Below are 22,112 nucleotides of genomic sequence, written 5' to 3'. Positions count from 1 at the left end.
TGAAATCTCTCTCTACAAAACTGCGACAGCCTTATTACATGAGATTCACTTTGAGCGTCGTTATTCAGAAACTCCTGAAGGCTATTTTGTACTAATTTTATCACTAATTGCGCCTGTAGATGTCTTTTTTTTCGCTCAGTAACAACATCGAAATTGCTTTTCAAGTGATAATAATAAGTTCGTCACTGTCGCATGACAAATGTGCTTTTTAGATTTAAGATTTTTTTAGATCTAGATAGATTTTAGACTCTTCACACTAGATGCAAATTTTTGCCGGGGATTGATCCTTGACCGCCGCAACGAAAACAACGACACATCACGTTCTGTCACCGAATATTAGGATTTTACCGAGAGTACGTAGTACATTTTGGTGATTGTATTGAAGGAGTACCGAAGCAATGTTCGAGCTATGAAAGAAATGAAGTATGTCTCCTACGGCCTCTTAAAACTACGACGTTACCCTTGGTTGGCTGCATTACTTTTATATAAAATATTAATGCATAAATTTGTAATGCTTATATTTGACTGTTATGACAGCAGGTTTAATTCTTAGGAGGATCAAAACCATTGAAGCATTTCTTTTTTTGCTTTCCATTTCACTATCTTCACAACTTCTATTATAGTATTTGCAATCCTTTGTTTTTCCTGGATATTTGGATATTTGTCCTAAAATTGACAGCAGACTGTGGATAGCGGATAATCGTTTCGATTCCTTCTCTCATACTAAATAGTTTCCATTTTTGGTGAAATTTTTTTTAAACAACTCACTTTAAAGCAAGGAAGCAAAGCATAGTTCAGAAAAAAAATCACTCTCTTTCTTGCCTCCATACCCATGACCTCTCGCATTTATCCTAATCTCGATGTCCTTCACTTGCTTAGTATTTTTTTCAAACTAGCCCTAGACCAAAAGGACTGGGATTATACCATCAAAATCTCTGAAGAATACTTTACGCCATCTACTTCTTTTTTTTTACATTTTGCATCCTTTCAAGTCAACTTTAATATGTGTTCATTCAACACATACATACTATTTTTTTGTCTTTTTCTCCTTACTCTCTTCATTTTTTCTCCTCTGCTGACAAGCCTTAGGACCCCCAATTGAGAAATTCTCAACGCACGCTTGACCCTGCTTTGTAGTTTGGGACAGCGATGCACCAACCTGGACCGCAACCGCTAGCTTCACTGCGCCGCTTCGGAAGCTTCGAGGGCACGGAAGCTCGCGCAAATGCATCAACTTTCAAGTCGTTTTCACACGACTATAGTTCTTCACATTTGCCACGTGTTTTTACGGGTTTTATGTATGTCTTGCTTGTGTGAACTATTGAAGAGAACATGCTGTGCATTATTCACAACTCCTTCTATCCTATTGTTTTTGGATTTTCGAGAATTTTATAAAATATTCGAGAAAATCATATCACCTCTACATGATTCTGTATTTCACTTGGTTTAAAAATGATAGGAAAAACAGTTATCTTTTGTACACATTCTAAGCGCTCTTCCAGCATTCAACTTTCTTCCTTTTCTTATTCATCCCTCACTTTTGCAGCTTTCTCGGTCACTGTTGATCACAATCCTAAGTCCACAATGAAACGGTATCGTTGGTACCTCTGTGAGCCGGGAGTGAAGAGTCTCGCTCATGAATCGAGATCGATATTCAGGAAGCGGCAATTCGATAACAACCGTAACACTTTTCAAAAAAAAACAATGAAAATTAATGTTTTGTTGTAAAACGGTTGTCATCTGGATACTCAGTAATATGCAACCAATTAATGCGAATTTCTCTCTAAGTCCAACAAACCGAACCATCGTGGACAACCTTAAAGGCAGCATACCACGAATCTAAGGTGGTGCGAATTTCAGGTGGAGTATCCATATAGATGGTCGTAGATTATGGAGACGGGGGTAGTTCTGCTCATCTCTCCCTGCATCACTACAAACAGCCGCCTCCAGAATGCTGTTTTGTACGACGCCATCTATTGCAACGTTCCACCCCTTGCGCTGCCTCCGATCTGCGGTTCGTCGAAATGGTGTGCTGCCTTTAAGTACAGTATGAATTCCACTTCGTAGTGGGTTAAAATTAGCATATCAGTGGTGCCATGCATTTAGTTCCAGTTGTTTGTCGCGTGGTCAACGATTCAATCCTCTTGAGAACGAGCTTGTGAGGAACCTTGATCTGGAAGATAAAACATCCAGATCCCGTGCAGAAACGTACAGAAAGCTTAGGACTTCAAGATTGGAACAGTACGAGCACGGTGGCTTCATGGTTCTTATAGTAGCTTGTTTGAATGCTCGGATTGTTTTCATGAACACATACGAGGAAATTGAGTTCTAGACAAAGCTTCTAAAATTTCAAATCATAGGATAACATTTTGCTGAGGGCAAAAACAAACCCGATGCGGGGCTCGAACCCGCGAAAGACAGATTGAGAGTCTGGTGCTCTAACGACTGAGCTAAACGTCCTTCCACGATACATAACAAAACTCTCAAAGAGGCTAATAATCTTTATCCCAACTCTTTAGCATGGACGAATAGGGAAACTGAACTGGTTTTTCTCCCTCTATTAAAGTTAAAGCAAATACAATGACCAAAAGAGATCCTTCTTTATTTTGAAAAATGTCTATATATATATATATATATATATATATATATATACACATATATATATATATATATATTATATATATATTATATATAAAGCATATACATACTACATCTAATCAGCGATCATTGTACAGAGGCCAGCAGTAGCTTCTTAAGCGTATATCACGCCTTCTATGCGAAAACTCCATTTTCATAGGTGATCTGAAAATAACTATGTTCAACAAAAGGCAGTACGGCCATAGAAATAAATAGTTGAAAGAGCAACAAGTCACCTTAACAACTGGTGCCGAAGCATGGTGACATCAAAGTTACCATGAATATGGACACCACTCATGGCAGAGTGCAGATTGTCCACAGGGTCTGCTCGACATAATTTCCTTAAAAATCAGAGTAAAGTAACTGGACTTGACTTAATCTGCGGACTGGTGACATCGGCTGATGCGATTACCCGCATCTTCGCCGAGGTGTGCCATCCTTGAACACAGCTCTGCCCAACCTTCTCGATCTTCTGCGAGAGCTTGCACAGAAACAATCCATTCGCCGCTATTCCATGTCCGGCGAAACATTACGTCTCGCCTGAACTCCCTATCCACACCGAGTGTCCTCAGGTTCTCTTTCACTACCTCAGTCCAAAACTACCGTTTTCGGCCAGGTGACCTCTTCCAGCTTGAATCCGACAAACTCCTCAAAACTCGTTGAACAAGGTAATCTGCTGGTCTCCTTAATATATGACCAAAGAGGCGAAGACGATTTTCTGTAGCCACTTTCGATGGCAGTGCAAGATGCTGATATCTTCCACGTGTCATCCGCGGTACGCCACATCCATTTCCGCGAAAAGCTCTTAACTGTGGCATAACATAGGTCAAAAGTAGCCAAGTAGCCTTATAGAAGCTTCCTTTCGATGCAGTCAAGCCTGCCCATCAACGTAGAAGGTTCTACACAAGTCTACGACCCGCACATCATGATGGGGCGAATTGGGGATAGGTAGACTCGCAGCTTGACGTCGTTGGTGATAGTGGACAACCACAGACATTTCGTTAAAGAGTTAAATGCAGAAATGGCCTTAGCGCATCTTTCCTGAATATATTCCTCATGGCTGCCGTTGCTCTTCAGCGTACAGCCCAGGTAACAGAACTCATCGACGAGTTCTATTGGTTGTCCGTCCACCATGATTCCCGTTCGAGGTCTTGAAGAGATTCACATGCTTGCATTTATCAGGGCTTAGACGTAATCCATAGCCAACTTCAATACAAGGTTGACAACATTGAACTTTCGTACTGCTTTCCGCGAATATAACAGCATCGTCGGCGCACTCGAGATCAGTCAAGGGACGCCCAGATGGTGCTAAAACGATGTCGGCAGGACACTGATCGATTGTTCTTCGCATGACGCCGTCGATAGCGAAGTTGAACAGGAAGGGTCCTACCACTGCCACTCGTCTTAATCCAGTCACCACTTCGAACGATGTTGTACATCCGGCTGGTGTTTGAATTGCAGCAGTTGTTCGCTGATTCATGTTATCAAGCAAGCGGACGAACTTTCCTGGTACTCGGCGCGGAGCGCGTTGAGAAGACGGCCTCGATGAGTCGACTTGGCTTCGAGAACCGCTGCCAGATTTCAGTCACTCTCCTATCGAACATGAACACTTGGTCAACCGTAGATCGGCCAGGATAAAACCCACCTCGCGCGTTGTTCCTTCGCAATGCTCAACAAGCCGGTCCAGGATAATCCGCTCCAGAACCTTGTACATAGCACGCAACAGAGATATAGTTCATAAGGTCTGTGACGGATAGCTTCTTGTGGAGGGGAATTATGATAGCGTGTCTCCACGAGTCAGGCATCCTTTCGTCTATCCATATTGAACGGATGATCTTTGTCACTCATAAATCCCAGACTGAGGAAGATACTTCAGCATTTTTGCGTTCCATTTTTCATCTTTTGGATACAGGCCAGAAACTACGACTCGGTCGGTGGTTCCTCGTTACCCGCATATGTCGGAACGTGCTCGAGTTCAGGTACAGCAAGGTCTTGGGATGATCCCTCCAAACTGGATGGGTTGCTTCATCGACAGCCACTTCAGTGCTGAGGACTCAAGAACATCTTTTCTTCTTGCCGCTGTGCTACTTTAATAAAGTTTGAGCTTTGCGCGGGTTCCTGTCCACCCACGCCTTTTCAAACTCTTTCGCTCTTGAGGTCCACTCGTTACCGCGGTCTTGTTGCAGCTGGCGATGCAACTTGCTTCTCAGACTCTTTTCCTGATTGAAATCACCAGAGCATGCGGGCGGCACATACAGAATTGCATGTGGTTCTTGTCTCCGCCGACGTAAAGGCAAACTTCTTCCGCTGCATCTGAACCGGAAGTCTTCCCTTACGGCGTCCTGGATGCACTTTGTGAAGGAATCCGCACCGCAAAGCTTCTTCCTGGTCCGTACTCCAACATGAATACAGACATGTTGGGGGAAATTCTTTCGGCATTCTTGGTCTTTCAGACCTCCTAAGTCGACTTTCCGTTGAGAAAGAAATCCACGGTTCTTCTGTGGAATCGCATCTTAAGGCTGAGAAGAACTGGACGGTGGTCAGAGTCGAATGTAACGTTTCAAACAGCTCTGGATTTTCGGATATCCGACTGAGGAATGTTCCTCGTCAGAGCGTAGCCTAGATGAAGTTTAAGATCCTCATCTTCCGCTTGCAATGCCCTTCAAGCGTTAAAAGGGCTGACCCGTGCCACGTGAGCTGATGGCGTCGATGATTCCTCTTAAACGTGGAGGCGATGATGAGGCTCGTCGGTTCACACTTGCGAACCAGACGGTCACCGTCGACACACGTGCGCTCTGCTGGATAATACCATTTTCCTAGCACATCAGATTCGCTGTTCGAGTCCCATATGCGCATTTGCGTCGATTCTGACAATGCCCACCTGCTGGCTGGGTATTTTAGACTTTAGATCTTAACGCATTGATTTCATCGTAGAAGGCGTCCCTACTGTTGTCCTCAGCGGTTTTCGTAGGTGCGTGGGCACTTACGATCCAGAGTTTACGTCCTCTGCGACCCGCAGTCGTACAAAGGCGCATCTAGGCGACGTTGAACCAAATTCCTCCACCTGGTTGTTGTAATCGTTCCACACAGTTATCGCGCAGCCATCTACTTTCCTTTCATCAGCATCGCCGCAGTATATGATGTAATTTTCGATGCTAATGACAGGTCGATCTCCGTGTTTAATGTAGTGCAGCAACGGCACACAGATATCGCAGAAGCCTAGACAGGGCGGTTTGTTGGAGTTTACTGCGTTCGGCATTTAAGCATGCTCCCTTCAGGCAGTTGGCTTTTCAGCTTATGGGCTTTGACGATGTGCCGGACGACAACACTTTCTTGCAATGTATGGGAATCTTTCGCCATATAACATTGCAGGTTATATGGCTCGTACGTTCCCAATGCGTACACTCGAACGCTTAATTGTGTTTAGTTGAAGCAGGGCCGCCACAAACAGAGAGCAATCAGACTTGTATACGCGGCCCCAGCGCCTAAACCCAATATTCGTTTCAAACACTCTAAGATGTACGTATTCACGTATAAAAATATAAGAGTTGGGAGTAGGTGATGTACAAAACTAGTATAAACTGAAAAAAAAACAAAGGACTCATCTGGGGATCCATAATCACCATCCCATTATTATTTTTTTTTATATTATACCGCATTCATCTTTGGAACCATCCGGCAACAAAAATAAATGAACTTGGGGTTCACAGTAATAATAAATAACGCTCTTGTGGTTGTTTTCAACAAAAAATGGACAATCAATTAAGAAACCTCAACTCTCATTCTGCCCACCGTCCACAATACAAGATTCAGCGACCGATGTCAGACACTCCCCACTCGGAGCAATCCAACTAATCGTTTTGTGCGGCGCGAGCTGTTAAATACAGGCAACCAGTTAGCGATAACCATCAAAGAAAGTAAGAAAATGTCACTCTTATAAGTTACAATATGAAGTTGACAACGGTTGAATAAGGAAGGTAAGTCCCTCCACATAGCACGAATCCAACCGGAAAGGCAAGGGTTTTTGGTGCATTTGCTGTAATGTTGAGTTTCACCAACTCAGATAGAGGTGAATTCATCCTTATTCGACAGCTTTTACATTTCTTATAACCATTTAGGTGTATACTAGGGGGTGCTGCAGTCGGTTACAGGTCCGTTGCAGCCACAAGGTCAATGGTTCGCGCAAACCAAGTCTTTCATCCCTCCGGGATCGATAAATTCGTACCTGACCTGTATGTGAAGGAGGATAAAAACATTGACTTGATCATCGCCCGGCCCCCGCAAGTCACTGTATAGGCCAACACACGTTCCAAAAAAAAAACCTCAACGATTACGAATTGCAGTAAAACGCTTTGGCGCATCCCAAGTGGATTGATACGTCAATGACTTTAACCTTTCTAACCATCCAAGGTGCCTGCCGGAGATTAGGACTAGACTGTTATCGTTATTAACCAAAACATTACGGAATAATTTATGAGAACCCTCTTCCTTTTTTTTGTTCACAAAAGAAACGAAAAACAAAAAAGAAATAAAGAAAAACACTATTCCCAGACAAACAACTCACTTTGGCACTGCATAAGGAGCACATTTACCCCGACTCGACCACACATAGAACACAGGTCTTCTCTCAAGAGAGATACTCTAAAGGTCGACTGATCACATATCTACAGAAAAATCGTAAAAGTAAATTTGCCAATGTAACAGAATGCTCGCCACCTTCTTTTTATCAATAACCAATGTTCTTAGCGCTTTAACCGTATTTTCTAGTACCGAATCAGCTGAAGAGCCTGAGGAGATACTGCGGTCCATGAGATATGACCTGGGAAACTAGAACATCTCTCCTTAACAGAGTAGACAACACCAGGAAATGGCTGTTTTGGAAAGAAAAACCCACGCTCTAAACCTTCGCACTAACTCGCACATCATCTCACAGTAGGAGTCTGTCCTGAACTCAGCAAACATGAGACGGACCACGAGAGCAGCAGGTGAGACCAGTCAGCTGACGGCCCATCGCAAGCGCCCTGCCCGCCCCGCTGCTAAAATTAAGAGTGGAGCGCGTAATTCTGCCACGGCACCTACCGTTACACATTTGGTCGTTGAAATTCTATCATTCTCCTACTTCTAATTCTATGTGTTACATCTCACTTATGTTACTCATACGTGAAGAAAATACAAAGAATTAAGCCGTGACAACGCTTCTGTATTATCTTTTTCATATTCAAACCTTAAGAACAATTCGACATCATTTTAATGAAACAAGGGCAGCGATTACGGTAACCGCAGAAACAGCAAAAAAAAACTACATTTCCTCATAAGGAGGTCTCAAATCACAAACAATTTGTTCTTGATGACCCGTTTCTCCGAATAAAGATGGGCAACTGAGCATTACGCATGTAGAAATTACTTCGGTCAGTTGAATAAACGCATATATGAGCTGTATTTATTCTAGATTTTTTAGAACGAATCGTGGCAACGGCAACTGTAATTGACAGAACACATATTCGTCACCAAAATATTAGAAATGTTGTAACAAAGCCGACAGCTGAAGGGAAATCATCGCACGTCTTCCTTTCTTCCGTTCAAGATTTCACCTTAGTGACACTCCAGTCAAGTGTTCTGCTACTAACCCTTCTTTGCCCGATAAAGAATCCTTGGAAGTTGTTAAAGCTTTATTTCTCCCTGTTGCTGTTCAGTAAAGAGGGATGATCACGTAAACCGAAGAACTATAATACAGTTAGCTCCTCAACACTGCTCTAAAGTTCTCGCCTGCCTAAACATAGTGTGTATCCACTCATAGACTTGATAAGTCGACATTCCCAGCTCATCGGGTTAGGAGGCCTACCATAACATAGCAATTAGCTCATGTACGTATCGTTGTGTGTCCAGTCACGACCACATTGAAAGTGCATGACACTTAATAACATTACACAAATAAGTGACCTAATTCTTTTGAGGTGACGAGTTTCTTCGCTCCATCGCTCCTTCTTCGCTAATTATGTGCACACTGCATTGGACGCTGTGCCACCGTAATAACTAGCCGCCTATGTGTTGTAAGGCGTGCATTTACTTTCACTGCGCAAACTATTACGGCGTTAGAGAAAATAACTTCTCAAATCAATTCTAGCGCTTTATGTGCTGGTTTTTAAAGCATTAAAAGCAGGTGCACATCTAAAATCTATACATTCAATGAGAGATCGGTATTATTTACATCAGTGAGATCTAGAATCGATAAGCGAACCAACACTTCCTCGCAAAAGGTAGCCCGAAACGGACGTCGCAAGGTGCTATCCCAATGGATGTGTGGACAATATTCGAATAAATTCGATTCGAATTTATCCGCAAGAGATCAGTGCGATAAAATGTAGTTGGGGGGGATTCGGTGCGCCGTTATTTCTGGATGTAAATAACTATTCACAAACGATTCACACCGTCATAAACGTTCCTGTCATGCACCCTGAACAAGCACACCACCTAGAAAAAGAATATTCGAGGGAATGGCTTTCCCTGACGTCGTAATGCTTTGCGAAAGAGGTGTAATGCAACACACTGTCGCAGATGTCACGGCTAACGCCTTTCGCTTACGGTAGCAGGCCGTTCGGGTCTGACATCCATAATTCTCCTGCGCGACGGCGGCCTGTTCCCTGGTTGTTCGCGTAGGTCCAGCACTGCGACCAGCTGGAAATGCTATCGATCGACAAGTTGTCCGTGCATGTTCTGCTGGGATCATTCGTTATCATCCAAGTTGATTCTGATCTTTGTGCTATTTGTTACTTTTTTGTTGGTTTGGTGAATTGTTCAGTGTGGTTTATTGACGAGGATTTGCCAGTTATATTCCAGAAATGGGGCACGGTAGCCCTGTGGATGATGCAAGCACATCTTCTGGCACCTCTCCTGACGCATTTCTAGATAAAACGATGAAGATTTTAGAGGATCTTGTACTTGATTGGGAAGCCAAGAAAAGTGTAGAGGTGAATGTTCATAGTTTTACAGTTGTACTTTATTAAATCTTAATTTTTTATCTTCTCTTCTTTCTTCTCACTCTTTTCGCTTGTATTTTGACTAACTGAAGCCAAAAACTAGAAACAGGAGAAAACAAAGCTTTTCAATTGGGCCCCATTGTTACAGAATAAGTTTGCTTTTGCAAGTATACTTTTCCAAACTATTTATTTTGCACCTCTAGAGACTTGTCAATTAGATTGCTCGGCAATCCTGAATTTGTTGTTTTATGTGGTTTTGTTTGTGAATTTTGAATGAATCATCAATGTGATAGCGTGAATAACAATTTCGACGTAAGCATTATCCAAGCTTCGCTTCGATTTCCAGTTTTTCAACCTCATGTATGAGTTCTGAATATTAATACGTTGTTCATTATTATTCCTAATCGGCTTCACCTACTACCTAATGTTCTCTGCATAAATTCTTATTTAACCGACAAAATAGCGTTTTCACACAACTGGTACTTTCTTCTTGAATATTGTATTGTTTTGTTTCGAAACAGTGACGAAAAACCATACTTTTTCGGTCTTTCTTTCTACGCTTCCTTTTAATCTTCTGTAGTCTTGTTTATCTATTTGAAATGCTGTTCCTGGATTTGATGTTGATTTCTAGAGGCAGCGAATTATTGCAAGATTGTCATGCTTAAGCAGAAAATTTATCTCATTTGATCAAGAGTCCAACATTCGTTCTTCACCAACTTAGCGGTATGCGAAACTCCTGCACGCAAGTTTTCATTCGATGCGAATTCAGAAATGGAGGAATCTGCAGAGATTATTATTAGTAAAAGGTGTTATCAGTTTTTTCAAAGCGTTTGCTGCATTCATACTCACGATTCTTAACAACCTCTGCACCCGAGGTAGACGAATTCTAAAAGATACGTTCACATACACGGATATGATACCTATAAAAATACGAGTACACCCGTGCATACTTGTTGTGTATGGGTTTGTGGTCACTATATTCACATTCATCATGAGCCCCCTTGGAAAAGCATGTATACAAAATCTTAACGAATTCCATCCGCCAAATAGTTGCAGTCGTGAGTAGAGTAAAATATACGAAACATCACTATGTAAGTTTCGATCTGTAGCGCATTCATGTAGCGCAACTAGTGTTGTTTGAACTGACCTGACCTTATGTCATAGAGAATAAAACAATGTGCAAAATGATATTATGTTTTAATTGATCTAGTTTTCAGTCAAACTCTCGTGGAAAAAGGTGTTCCAATACAAATGTGGATGCAAACAAACCTAAGTACCACCATCAACCATTTTGGAGAAGAAGAATAAAGTGGACTCCGTATTCATCACCTAGGTAAATAACTTCTTCTAATTCTCTCCTGCAATCCACCCCATCAATGGTATATGAATTAGTGGATGAACTGCTAGATCAATCACTTCGGTCACTCCTTAATTTTAAGGAGAATATCAGTGCATTCCACTACCGATGACCTGTATTCCGTCATGTGTAGAATCCATTTTTCTGAAGATGTCGATGTTGAGATTCTCCGTATGTGTTTGTTGGACAAGTAAGTGTTTCCAGACATTTTAGAACGACCATGCGATTAGAAATGTGGCTGTTCGTGTTGATACGCTAAGTCAAGTTTCATTTTTACAAAATTCCATGCCATTTCTGGATATCTTTCTTTATCTTTTATTTTTCTGGACACATTCTCATATAAACGACTTTTTAAAGACGTAACAAAGTGCTGGAGGAACTTATCTACTTTTCCGAGGTAGTACCGTCGTTCTCGTGACTTCTCCGCATTCCTCACATTCGTGCATAGAATTTGTGCAAAACTATCATACTATAATATCAACTATTATATTTCGACTTATTTTAGGCGAGACATACCGGTGGCATGTAGCGTGCAAGCTGCACGTCCTCCAACTCCAGATGGAGAAGTTGACGAATTATCGGAATACTTTGCTCATTTTGTGCGCGTAGATCTTAAAATGTCCTCGTTAGCGGAGTCCATGTATGTCTAACGTTTTTGTAAATTTTCGGATTGTGCTTTCTACCGTATTGCTCGAACCTTATATTCGGCCCTCCCTCCTCAGGGTTTCAATAGTATTTTTTGTATTTCTTAGCTGTTATTAACTTAACTATTTATCCCGGTCGTTCCTATGTAGCGATTGCTGCTCAACATTATGTTGTCTTCACATTAGACTTTAAATCGTTCGATTATTACACTTTATGCGGATAGCATACATGCAATATGCATTTATAACATTTACACCGTGGGAATCATAAATATTGAGTATGGTCGGAGACTCTTCAACATGTAAAATGGTTAATGACTAGTAAATACGGAATTCATTGTAATACAAAACATGGCCGCTCAACAGCATCACAGTGATTGTCAAAATGGATTAATGCTAACTGACACGTTGCGACAACAAACGGGCTGATCTAGAAGTGTTTTTAAGTAGGTATTTGTTGTACTGGAGGAATTTATAAACAGGATGATGGGATCTGCTTTTTTGCATTCCTTTAGCAAGCCAAGTAACACCGTGTTCTTCCGCGAACATTTCACCTGCACGACATTTTCGGATGTAGTGCATTCGTTCCATGAAGGAGAGCTGGAAAAAGAACGAATATAGGAATGAGCTAATTCAAAACACCATGAGATCTATGTTTCAAACTGTTTTTTTTTTTGTGGATTCAATTTCTTAGGTTGTTAGAAAGGAGAGTATAAAGCTTACGCTAGGACTAATGAAGACAACCAGTACAATTACTCTGTATCACCCATGATCACCTTGAATATCTGTATCGTTTTCAACAAGATGTCAGAACGAGGAATCTTGGCGCAAAAGCTCTAACGTGTAAATGAATAAGTCAGTCCAACGCCCGAAACATAGTCACAGTCACTCTGAGCGCACAACATGTTAGTAAAGTAGACAGACAACTGGTTGTACCTAAGCAGCCATATGTCTAGGTCAGGAGCGACATAACCAATATCTCTGAGGAACGTTAGAGGCTCTTGCTTTAAAGGCATCACCCCACGACTATGGGGTGGTGCGGGATTCAGGTGGGTTATGCCTATACAGAGTCATAGACTATGGAGAGAAGGTTGATCCCGTCTCATAGATTGTGGAGAGAAGGTTGATCCCGTCTATTTCTTCCTAACTGCCGTAAAAAACGTCCCGGAAGATACGAAGTCGAACGTACCTTCGCGCTATTTTCTACAACGAGTTCTATTTGAGCGCGCCAGCTTAGTGCGCGCATCAGCATCTTGCGGGCCGTTTTTTTCGGCAATTAGGAAGAAATGGACGGAACCATCCTCCTCTCCATAATCTACGACTACGTATAGGAACTCCCCACCTGAAATCCGCACCTCTCCAGATGGGTGATGCACTTAAGCGCATTCAATGTTCTGTGCAATTACTACGACATGTGACATATAGTTGGGTCAAAACGACATAAAGCACTAACAGTTGCGTAAGCTGTTGCACTCGAAGCGGCGCGGTCGAGCGTAGCGGTTCGGATTGTGCAGGGATCCTCGTTACCTCCACCTATCTCTGCAGTTCGCCGTGGTCCCACCTCGATTCCAACCGCTGTCTCCACCGCAATGCTTCGAGCGCAGCCGCTTGTCGTTTTGAACCGACTACAGTAAAAGTTGTGACAAAAATTCCTGCTTTATATTTTAATGGTCATAAAGAATTGATACTGTTAATCGGTAGTTCAATATTAGCGAGTTATCACATGTCTTATCACAAGCTAACGAATACGACTGTCATTTCAACAGCAATAATAAGAATAGAAGGAAGTTTAAGATTTTTCGAATATAATTTCAGTAAGCATGTATGAAGAACTTTCTCAACAAGAAAAAAGCATTATATAACAAAAATATCCTCTTGCTAACAGGAATAACACTTACCCCAGAACAACGTTTTCGCCGAATAATTCCTTCCCAAGTGTAGGTGCTACGAGTAGGTGATACGCCGCCAACAACAACAAACTCTCCTGCTATATCAGCATTTCTCATGCGCGCATTACGCCTCAAGAACAGGCGACCTGTAACGCTTTCGATAAATCTGATGACTACATGATCTAGTTCTGGTATACTTCGTCTTGTTGTAGCGGAAGTACATCTAGATGATCTTGGAACGCCAGAATTTGGTGCTCCTGCAGCTCTGGCGCGTGTCGATAAACCATTTTGTTTCATTGGACCCGCTCTTTCACTGCCTTGACGATGTTCCTCATCAACTTCCTGAAAAAAAGCATTCTATTTGCAAAGTTATCCGGATTTCTTTTTTTATTCATTTCTAACCAGCTTTATTCGTAGCTAATAATCTAGAGGGCGATTTAGGATACAAAGTGAATGATCACTCATCTGATACTCCTAAAATTAGTTGAAACCTGGTAAATAATACATGTAATCATGAAATCAATAAATTCTACCATACGTCGTTTTGACTTCGTCGCTGCCGAACTCTATCCAAAAGATCGTAAAGAAAGTGGATCTTTTCAGGATCTTTGCGGACAGAGTAGCAAAAAACACGAAGCCAATATGCTCTCTGTTAATTCAACTGTCCCACACACTCACATTCTCAAAAACAATATCAATAATATCGAGTTTTGTACCTCATAACATTATTCAAGAGGAACTGAATATCAGACTATGAGGATCCCAGATAAGAGCATCCTACAATTTTTACAAACATAACCCCACGAATCTGGAGTGGTACGGATTTCCGTTGGAGTATTCGTACACGGCATAGTAGATTACGGGGAGTAGGGTGAGTCCGTTCATTTCTTCCTAATTGCCGTAGAAAACGGCCCGGAAGATACGGCTTCGAGCGTTTCGGCACACTATTTTCTACAAAGAGTTCGAATGAAGCGCGCCAGCCCTGTGCGCCGCCGCATCTTTCAGGCCGTTTTTTACGGCAATAAGGAAGAACGGACGGAATCACCGCCCTCTCCATAATCTACTATCCCGTATACGAATACTCCACCTGAAAGCCGTACCACCTCAGATTCGTGGGATGATGCCTTTAATCGAAACAGAACTCTAGATGCTAATTCTACTGAAAAAGACCAACGACACTACTTAAAAACGTTGATATGTACGAAGTCGAAGTTTTTATAGTAGAATAAATCCTAGATTGTTCATTACACGTCTTCGTTAACAAGACTTCACATGTTAGACAGTTAGTTAAGAAAACACAAATCATTACCGACATAAGGTGATTGAGAGGTGTTATTTAAAACATATCACGGGCGAAAAATTTCGGTGTCCTCTTCTAACTGAGAACAGAAGCGTAGCTCTCTTCAAATTTACACTTTAAATTTGGGAATCCAATAAAGTTTGCATTTTTTACAATGATTTGGATGGATCAACAAAAAAAGAATGAGGATAAAATACTGTAGAGTAACATCAATCACCTCCGATTCATCGCCACTACTTGCTTCTGGAGCTACATCTTCACAAGTTTGAGCTGTGTCGTCCTCAACTGGCTCTTCCTGAAGGAAAATAGATAGTAGGAGGAAACCTACGTCTTAAGAGTAGACTCACCTCTGTTTCAGTGTCCACAAGTTCAATAGTGACTACAGGTTTTTTCTCGTAGATAACAAAGATTTTAAAACAATTTTGACAATTGAAGAATGTTTCAGCAGATCTTGCGTACTCCTCCTCAATTCTGTAATAAACATCAAGGATTAATGACATGACGATTTACAAATAGGTTTAATAGATACCTTGCTTTCTTTAGAGACTGACTAAATACTGATATCGGTTGTTCGTAGCGAAACTTTTGGTACAACTTCATCGTCTCCAAACCATCTGCACCAGTGGCTAAGAAATGCAGCTGTCGACCAACCATAGCAATTAATTTATCTATGGTTATGACAAGATAGCCGTCTACTGGAAAAAGTAGCCTGTAAAAAGAAAATGTTATAGCAGCAACAATGAAGGAGTCAACTGCTGTAAAATCCACTAACTGTGAATCGTATAAATATGAAATGAAAAAAGCTTGAAATGCTAACCGAACATTATCTTCGAAAGTATTGGAATCAATATTTCCATCCAGCAGATTTTTAATTTCTGATAAAAGATCAGCATAGTTGGAAGCAGGATTACGCCGGGGATTCTGGAATTGACATCCTATGATGACCGCAAACGGTAACCTTCAAACGTAAAATAAAAAGCCAATCTCGGACAACTCGTAGTTGTGATTTATTTACATAGCTTTTTTTTATTGATCTGCGGTCAAGATTGGTATTGATATTTATCAACAGCTAACGTTTCGGCGTTTTCGCCTTCGTCAGAGCTTGGAAAAATTAATGTAAAATAAAATATGAAGATTTATCTAAATCTTTATAGAACACTAAGGGCTTTGATTTTTCCAGGCTCTGACGAAGGCGAAAACGCCGAAACGTTAGCGGTTCATAAATATCAATACCAATCTTGGCCACGGCTCAAGCAAATCAATCAAAAAAGCTACGTATTCAACATGCCAAGATTCAAGGACAGTCAAACATGGGCAATGCTAACTGATTCATTTAATGAGGCGCACTAACGAAAAAAAGCAAATTTATCTTTCTCGAATGAAATAGAAAGAGATGACACATAAATTTCCGGAAGGTAGGACACACTTTTCCCCAAGGGATTTTCATCGAGATAAAAGTACAACTTAATCCTTGTGAGAACAAACACAAAGAACAATTAAAAGAAAACTGAGCGATAACAAAAATTTTCTGAAGAGAGTAACCGTACAAAAAAAAAACACCTTAATTATCGCCAATCCATTGCTTGTGTCACTGGCATTTTGCTCGTGACTTCCAAACCCTTTCCCATGGATTTTATACAACTCAGCCTGCATCGCCGCAACATTTAGTTCTTCCTGAAACAAGCCATTTCGAGCAACCATTAAATCCGAGCAAAATATCGTGTACACTGGAAAATGTTAACTACCTCGTATGACTTCATTTGTTCAATATGTTTCAATTTCAGTTTTCCAAGACGGTCACAAATCATCTGGTGAATACGGAAGAATAGAAACAGCGAATTTCCACCATAAACAAGCCTGTAGTGTGTTGTCAAAGCCAACTTTGGCGGTTCATCATCAGGACCATCTCCACTGCAAAATGCTTCATTCTCGTCATAGTGGGAAAGAAGAATCGCACTCACATTCTCCGCTTTTTAGGAGGTAAAGCTTCATCAATCAATGGGTCGTTGTTTTCTTCTCCGTCGCTCATCTCTTCATCATCAATTCCGAACCATTCCGTTACACATCTACATAAATTATGTAATCATACATGCGATAGTCGGACCCGGTGCTCCGACCAACTTCACTTTAGGACGGATGGCAAAAAGACTCCCTTCAGTTTTGTAAGGATGGCAAAAGATACCCCTTCACTTTTGGACGGTTGGCGAAGGGCTTGCGCTGCAGCTCATGAGTAAGACCCCTTTCACCCGAGGAGGGTCCGACTCCTCCCTATCGCACCTATGGATGTAATGCAAAGGTACAACAAAAGCTCGAATCTGTAGCGCAGTCCTGAAAATAAGTGTCAGAAAACTTGCCTTCGCAAAATGGTCTTGATTTTATTCTTTTCCTCTTTGTGGATATTAGACTGTCGCTTGACATAATGAATTACAAGATTGGATGCATCGTGCAAAATTGATCTGTCCTCTGGATACAACATCACCATGTGTGGGCCAACATCTTCGCATTGACCTTCTTCTGATCTGAATGTTATGGCAGTTTAGAACTTCTCACTACTTTTAGGAGGGATTCTTGAAGAAAAATTGAATATGCTTACTTCTGCTGCCTCTCGTCGAACATTACTTCTATGTGATGAAGAAGAGCCTTGGCTTTTATCCACTTGGAATCGCTGTTACGAAGAGCATTTGACTGATGATCAAGGGACCGCACCATGTGTTTTTCGTTCTGTTCTCGCCAAATCCTAAACCAAAGTTGATACATCATTGAAATCCGAAGAGCTCAAAATAAGAAACATCTACCTATTCATAGCAACTTGAGCTTCGCGCCATTCCTTTTCTTTGTCGCGCATACGATCAAGCACCTAATTTAAAGATATTCTATTAATAACCAAAATCAGATAGATGATTATTACTCTTCCAATTTTCAGACTAAGTCCTTAACTTTGTCTTAGAAGTACCTTGGGAATTGTCATGAAAGGGTTTCGCTTGATTCCTTCGGTAATCTTTGACGCATGCTCCCCATAAATTCGTTTGATAGCACGTAACATCAAGGAAGGAGAACTGCCACCAAGTTTTTCATCAAGTCTATAACAACTTAGCATTTGTGTTTTAGTGGGATGAAACCTTCAAAAAAATTGCGATACACTTGAGGACGACTCCGATTACAAGTAACTGAAGGAAAACGACAAAAAAGCAATTGTTAACCATTAACACCAATTAAAAGCAAGCTGATCATGTAAATAAAAAAAACCTCACCGAAACTTATCGAGTTCGGCTGGTGTCATTCGCTCCATACGCCTTCGAACAAGTTCAAGTGATTCGATAGCATATTTGTTAACATCAATTATAATGTCCAGCTTAAAAATAATACCAGGATTGCTTCAATATAAAATTGCAATAGTGAAGCAAATCAACACGAAAAGCAACCTCAAAACGCTCATCTTCTGTACGATAAATGAATTCCTCATACTGGGTTTTCTTAGAAGACACATGCGTGGAATCTTCAGAAGACCACGAAGGGAACGATACCCACGTATCATTCAATACCTAGAAGGAAATACTTACCAAGTCGAACATGAAAAAGAAAAAAAAAACAATAGCGAAATACGCACTTCATGGCAGAGAGGTGTTCTTCCTGAGCAAACTGGCCGTTTAAAGCTGTCTGGTAGGCTTCTGTAAACTATTTTTGGAAAATGCACAAAGTCCCAGAGCTCGGAATTAGGAAGAAAAAACATTGAAGAAAGAACATGAACACCTTACCAACAAAACTGACAGTATTCAAAAGAACCTTTACTACACACAAAGGAAGATAGAAAATATACCTGTAGCTAACTCCGAGCTGTTTACAACTGGAGTAATCAATTTGGTGAGCCAGGTCACTTGAAAAACGTTGCTCGATCGTTCCAACAGTGGAAGTACTGTTAGAATCGTCTTCAACGCCGAGTAACCGCCGTAAGCCATCAAGAAGATAGGCCTGATTTCCTGAAGTAACCGCATAAACAGAATGAAGGAATCTCACCCTATATTTTATCACTATTCATTCTGCATAGGTTATGGAACTTGTTCCTGAGATTTTTCCTGCACACGTTCAGTGTTAGATATGTCACTAATGGAATACACAAATCCATAAAAAAAACCAAAGTATTAATTTGTGATCATAGCTATTAAATTTCCTCTGCATAATTGACTTGATTCCATCGATTGAAAAAATAACTGTAAATCACATCTCACCAAATACATTGTCCAACATTGTGAGAAGTTCGCTGGCGGATATTATCGATGCACTATAGAGGTTTAGAGCGCGAAGAAAAGTATCATGCTTTCTCTCGTCCAAACAACGGCGGATCTTCAAACAAAATGTCTGTGCATCCATACTTGAGGGAGAGAAAAAAAGAAAACCAAACAGTGATACCAAGCAACGCTTACTTTATCAAAATAAACAATATCTTCCACGCTTGCACTCATTGCAGCGTCTTTTATATCAACATCTCTTTTCCATACGGATGCATTGGATGAACGAGTAACAGGCTGAAACGTAGAAATATTTGTACAAAATGAAAAAAAAATTAATTTTTTATTTCGAAAAGATGAAACAAATCTTAGTAGCGCAGACCCTTGTGGCGTTAGCAGTGACTTTCGAACACCTTTTTCTCTTCGGTTTAACTCCTAGTTCCGGTTCTGAATCCGAAATTTCCTCCTGATTTGGAGCTTCATCAGAATCGGAAGAAATGATAATTTCAGCCTGAATACTTCGCGATACAAACATACCAGTTTAAAGAAATTGAGCAACTAGCCTCCTTTAATTCACTGTTATCCCATGGAACATCCGAAGAGCCTCGGAATCCATGAACCCCTGGAAGAAAATGTCGGAACTCTTCGAGCAAATCCGGTTCATCGCCAAAAAGAGCAGTGACCTCATCCAAAACAACTTTCTCAGTTTGTGGTGTCCGCGCCTAAAACTTCCATTTGAATCCAAGATGCTCTAAAAGTTCCGTCACTACAATGAAACAAACTGAGTGATGAACACTGGAAAGAAACAGCACCTGCTGATCAACGGTCCTTTGGTAAGAATGTAATATATCCAGAAACTTTTTGTATACCACTGGTTTGTTCGCAAACCGTGCCTGAAAAATAACACCACATCTGTTTTCAGGAATCAAAAGAAAAACTGTTATGATTACCTTTATACGATTGACATAGCCTATGGCTTCATTAATGTCTTGACTGCTATGGTTCAAAATTGGAGTGGTCATCTACAAGAAGAGAGATAAACTAAGATAAAAAAGATGGACAGGATGGCTCTCTGCAACCATAAATGCTTGATTAGTTAGAACATACCGCGCTGGGCGAAGATGCAATAGCGGCAGGAGTAGGTGTGCCTTGGACACTTTCTGTAGTAGCTTGTTCGACTATTGAACGGATGGGTTGTATGGTAGCTTGTTCCTGGTCCTTCTCCTGTTCAACAACACGTTCCGCTTCTGGATTATTCATGACTACCTAAAAAACAAGAATAAAAGGAGAGCCACAAACACAAAAAAACTAGGGGTGGGTCATCTCACAAATAATGCGGGCCCTAGAGTTCCTTTATTTTTCCAGTACAAAACCGTAGACAGACTCCTTAAGTCTAAGCTGTACATATTAATACGTTGTTTTTCTAGGAACTTTTTCCTTCTGACATACTTTCAATGCCATTCCTCCAGAATTCACTTTCCGGTGACGAGGAATACTCTTTCGGTGCAACTGTGAAAGTCGCATCATTTGTGGAATGACCCAGTAGCTCCTGGTTTACAGCTTACATATTTTCACCTGGGTATTGCCGTTTGGTTCTGTTATAGTGATGCGTGATCCTACAACTCGCACTTCAAATCCAGGAGGAAGAAAAGTGTTGAAACCCATAATAAGAGCAGATCTTCCGTGAAATAATCTGCTAACTCTGGTGATAACTCCGGGAGTGTCGATGCTAAAATGCTGTCTATCAAGTAAGTAAAGTGGCCCTGCAATAGATGAACATACGCTTGGGACTTGAAATCTTTCATTATATCAAGAAATTGAGTGTAGACGTTGGGTTGGTCAGCAAATTGAGTTTTTACTTGGTCAAGATACGATAAAGCATCCTCGACCTAGAAATGAACAAGATGTCTTTGAAAAAGAGAAGAAGAAAGAAGGGAAAGGCAAGGCAAAAACTAAATTATATGGAGTGTCACAACACATTCAAAAAAGAAAAGAAACCTTTACTCTGTTTTGATTCATTCCTTGTGAATTAATGTCATACTGGTCATAGACATTTCCTCCGCCGCCAGCTCCTCCACAGCTGTTGTACATTCTTCAAGCAAGGTGTTAAACTTCGAATATCGTAGAACAAAGACAAAAATTAATAGGAAAGATATAGGGATACAATAGAATTAAAAACAAAGGGGTTCATCGTGGCGATGCAATGCTTGGTACGCAAAGACCTATATACGAGCTCATAACAAAGTATTCAGATGCTTCATATGGAGTATGTAATCGCCAAACTCTAGAAGAGCAAGAAGATGGAAAATAGGAAAGGCTTCATCAGAAGAAAAAGAGACACTAAACAACCACTAAAATCCACCAAGAGAAATCCCGATAACCCTCAGCAATGCGTCGGCGACAGCGACCAAGCCGTGAAAACGATTTGAAGAAGGACAAACGATGCGGGCTCACGGCCGCAATCGCGGTCATTGCACTGAGACCTCAAGTAGACAGCATGCTTTCAAAGAATCTCCTTGGAACAAGTACATAAATTTTGGTGCGGTTTGACAGTACGGTAGTGATTCAGCTTTGTCGACGTCCCATTTTCACCCAAGTACCCCTTAGGTTGACCAATTAATTGCTTCTTGAAAGATGAAGTAAAGTCACTTGGGATGGCCAACACGTTTTACTGCATTTCCTAATCGTTGCAGTTTAGGCAAGCCTGGCACCAATCTATCGATTTCGGAAGGATGAAAGGCTTTGTTTGCACTAGAGCGGTTTCGAACCATCGACCGTGTGGCTACGACGGACTACCCGACTGCGCCACCCACCCCAATTGCTTCCTTTTTCCCTTCTAATTAGTTTAGAACTTTACAAAAATTGGATATCTTGCGATAGAGCATTTGCGGTATCGAAGGTGATAGCGGGCTAGTTCGGTGGTTCTTCGATGACAAGCCAAAGTTGGCTGCGTACTCAAAACCCCCATCTTTCAGATTACCGGAATTCGGCACTTCAGATGATTTGTCCTGAATACAACTACCAAGACTAACTCGTAGAATAGAACATTTCTTACTATTTAGTTCTATTTCGGGTAATTATT

At 41.1% G+C, this 22,112-nt stretch overlaps 3 protein-coding genes across 3 annotated transcripts; 1 reads left to right on the top strand and 2 right to left on the bottom strand.

Moving 5' to 3' along the window:
* Positions 1 to 2,717: 2,717 nt before the first annotated feature.
* RB195_006320 (uncharacterized protein) lies at positions 2,718 to 7,599 on the bottom strand (the record flags this gene model as incomplete). Its single annotated transcript, XM_013447964.2, has 5 exons — positions 2,718 to 2,802; positions 2,874 to 2,978; positions 7,202 to 7,278; positions 7,354 to 7,456; positions 7,532 to 7,599. The coding sequence occupies 5 exons, from the start codon at positions 7,597 to 7,599 to the stop codon at positions 2,718 to 2,720; spliced, it is 438 nt and encodes a 145-aa protein (XP_013303418.2).
* Positions 7,600 to 9,476: 1,877 nt separating this feature from the next.
* RB195_006319 (uncharacterized protein) lies at positions 9,477 to 11,621 on the top strand (the record flags this gene model as incomplete). Its single annotated transcript, XM_013447963.2, has 4 exons — positions 9,477 to 9,605; positions 10,832 to 10,947; positions 11,054 to 11,161; positions 11,477 to 11,621. The coding sequence occupies 4 exons, from the start codon at positions 9,477 to 9,479 to the stop codon at positions 11,619 to 11,621; spliced, it is 498 nt and encodes a 165-aa protein (XP_013303417.1).
* A 390-nt stretch (positions 11,622 to 12,011) lies between these two features.
* Positions 12,012 to 21,121, bottom strand: RB195_006318 (uncharacterized protein; the record flags this gene model as incomplete). The annotated part of the gene is made up of 28 exons (XM_064179343.1): positions 12,012 to 12,215; positions 13,514 to 13,650; positions 13,702 to 13,846; positions 15,022 to 15,099; positions 15,152 to 15,275; positions 15,334 to 15,513; positions 15,622 to 15,725; positions 16,365 to 16,478; positions 16,550 to 16,715; positions 16,766 to 16,870; positions 17,159 to 17,323; positions 17,398 to 17,541; positions 17,600 to 17,661; positions 17,758 to 17,884; positions 18,056 to 18,156; positions 18,227 to 18,346; positions 18,412 to 18,472; positions 18,622 to 18,781; positions 19,031 to 19,145; positions 19,226 to 19,327; positions 19,413 to 19,541; positions 19,594 to 19,752; positions 19,843 to 19,923; positions 19,981 to 20,052; positions 20,138 to 20,296; positions 20,606 to 20,759; positions 20,813 to 20,919; positions 21,029 to 21,121. 28 exons carry the CDS (start codon positions 21,119 to 21,121, stop codon positions 12,012 to 12,014), a joined length of 3,468 nt encoding a protein of 1,155 aa, XP_064036304.1.
* Between the last annotated feature and the right edge of the window lie 991 nt (positions 21,122 to 22,112).

Source organism: Necator americanus, chromosome I (assembly GCF_031761385.1).
Source record: "Necator americanus strain Aroian chromosome I, whole genome shotgun sequence".
NCBI classification, from domain to species: domain Eukaryota; kingdom Metazoa; phylum Nematoda; class Chromadorea; order Rhabditida; family Ancylostomatidae; genus Necator; species Necator americanus.
Note: the sequence above shows the minus strand (reverse complement) of the source record. Positions and strands in the feature narration are given on the sequence as shown.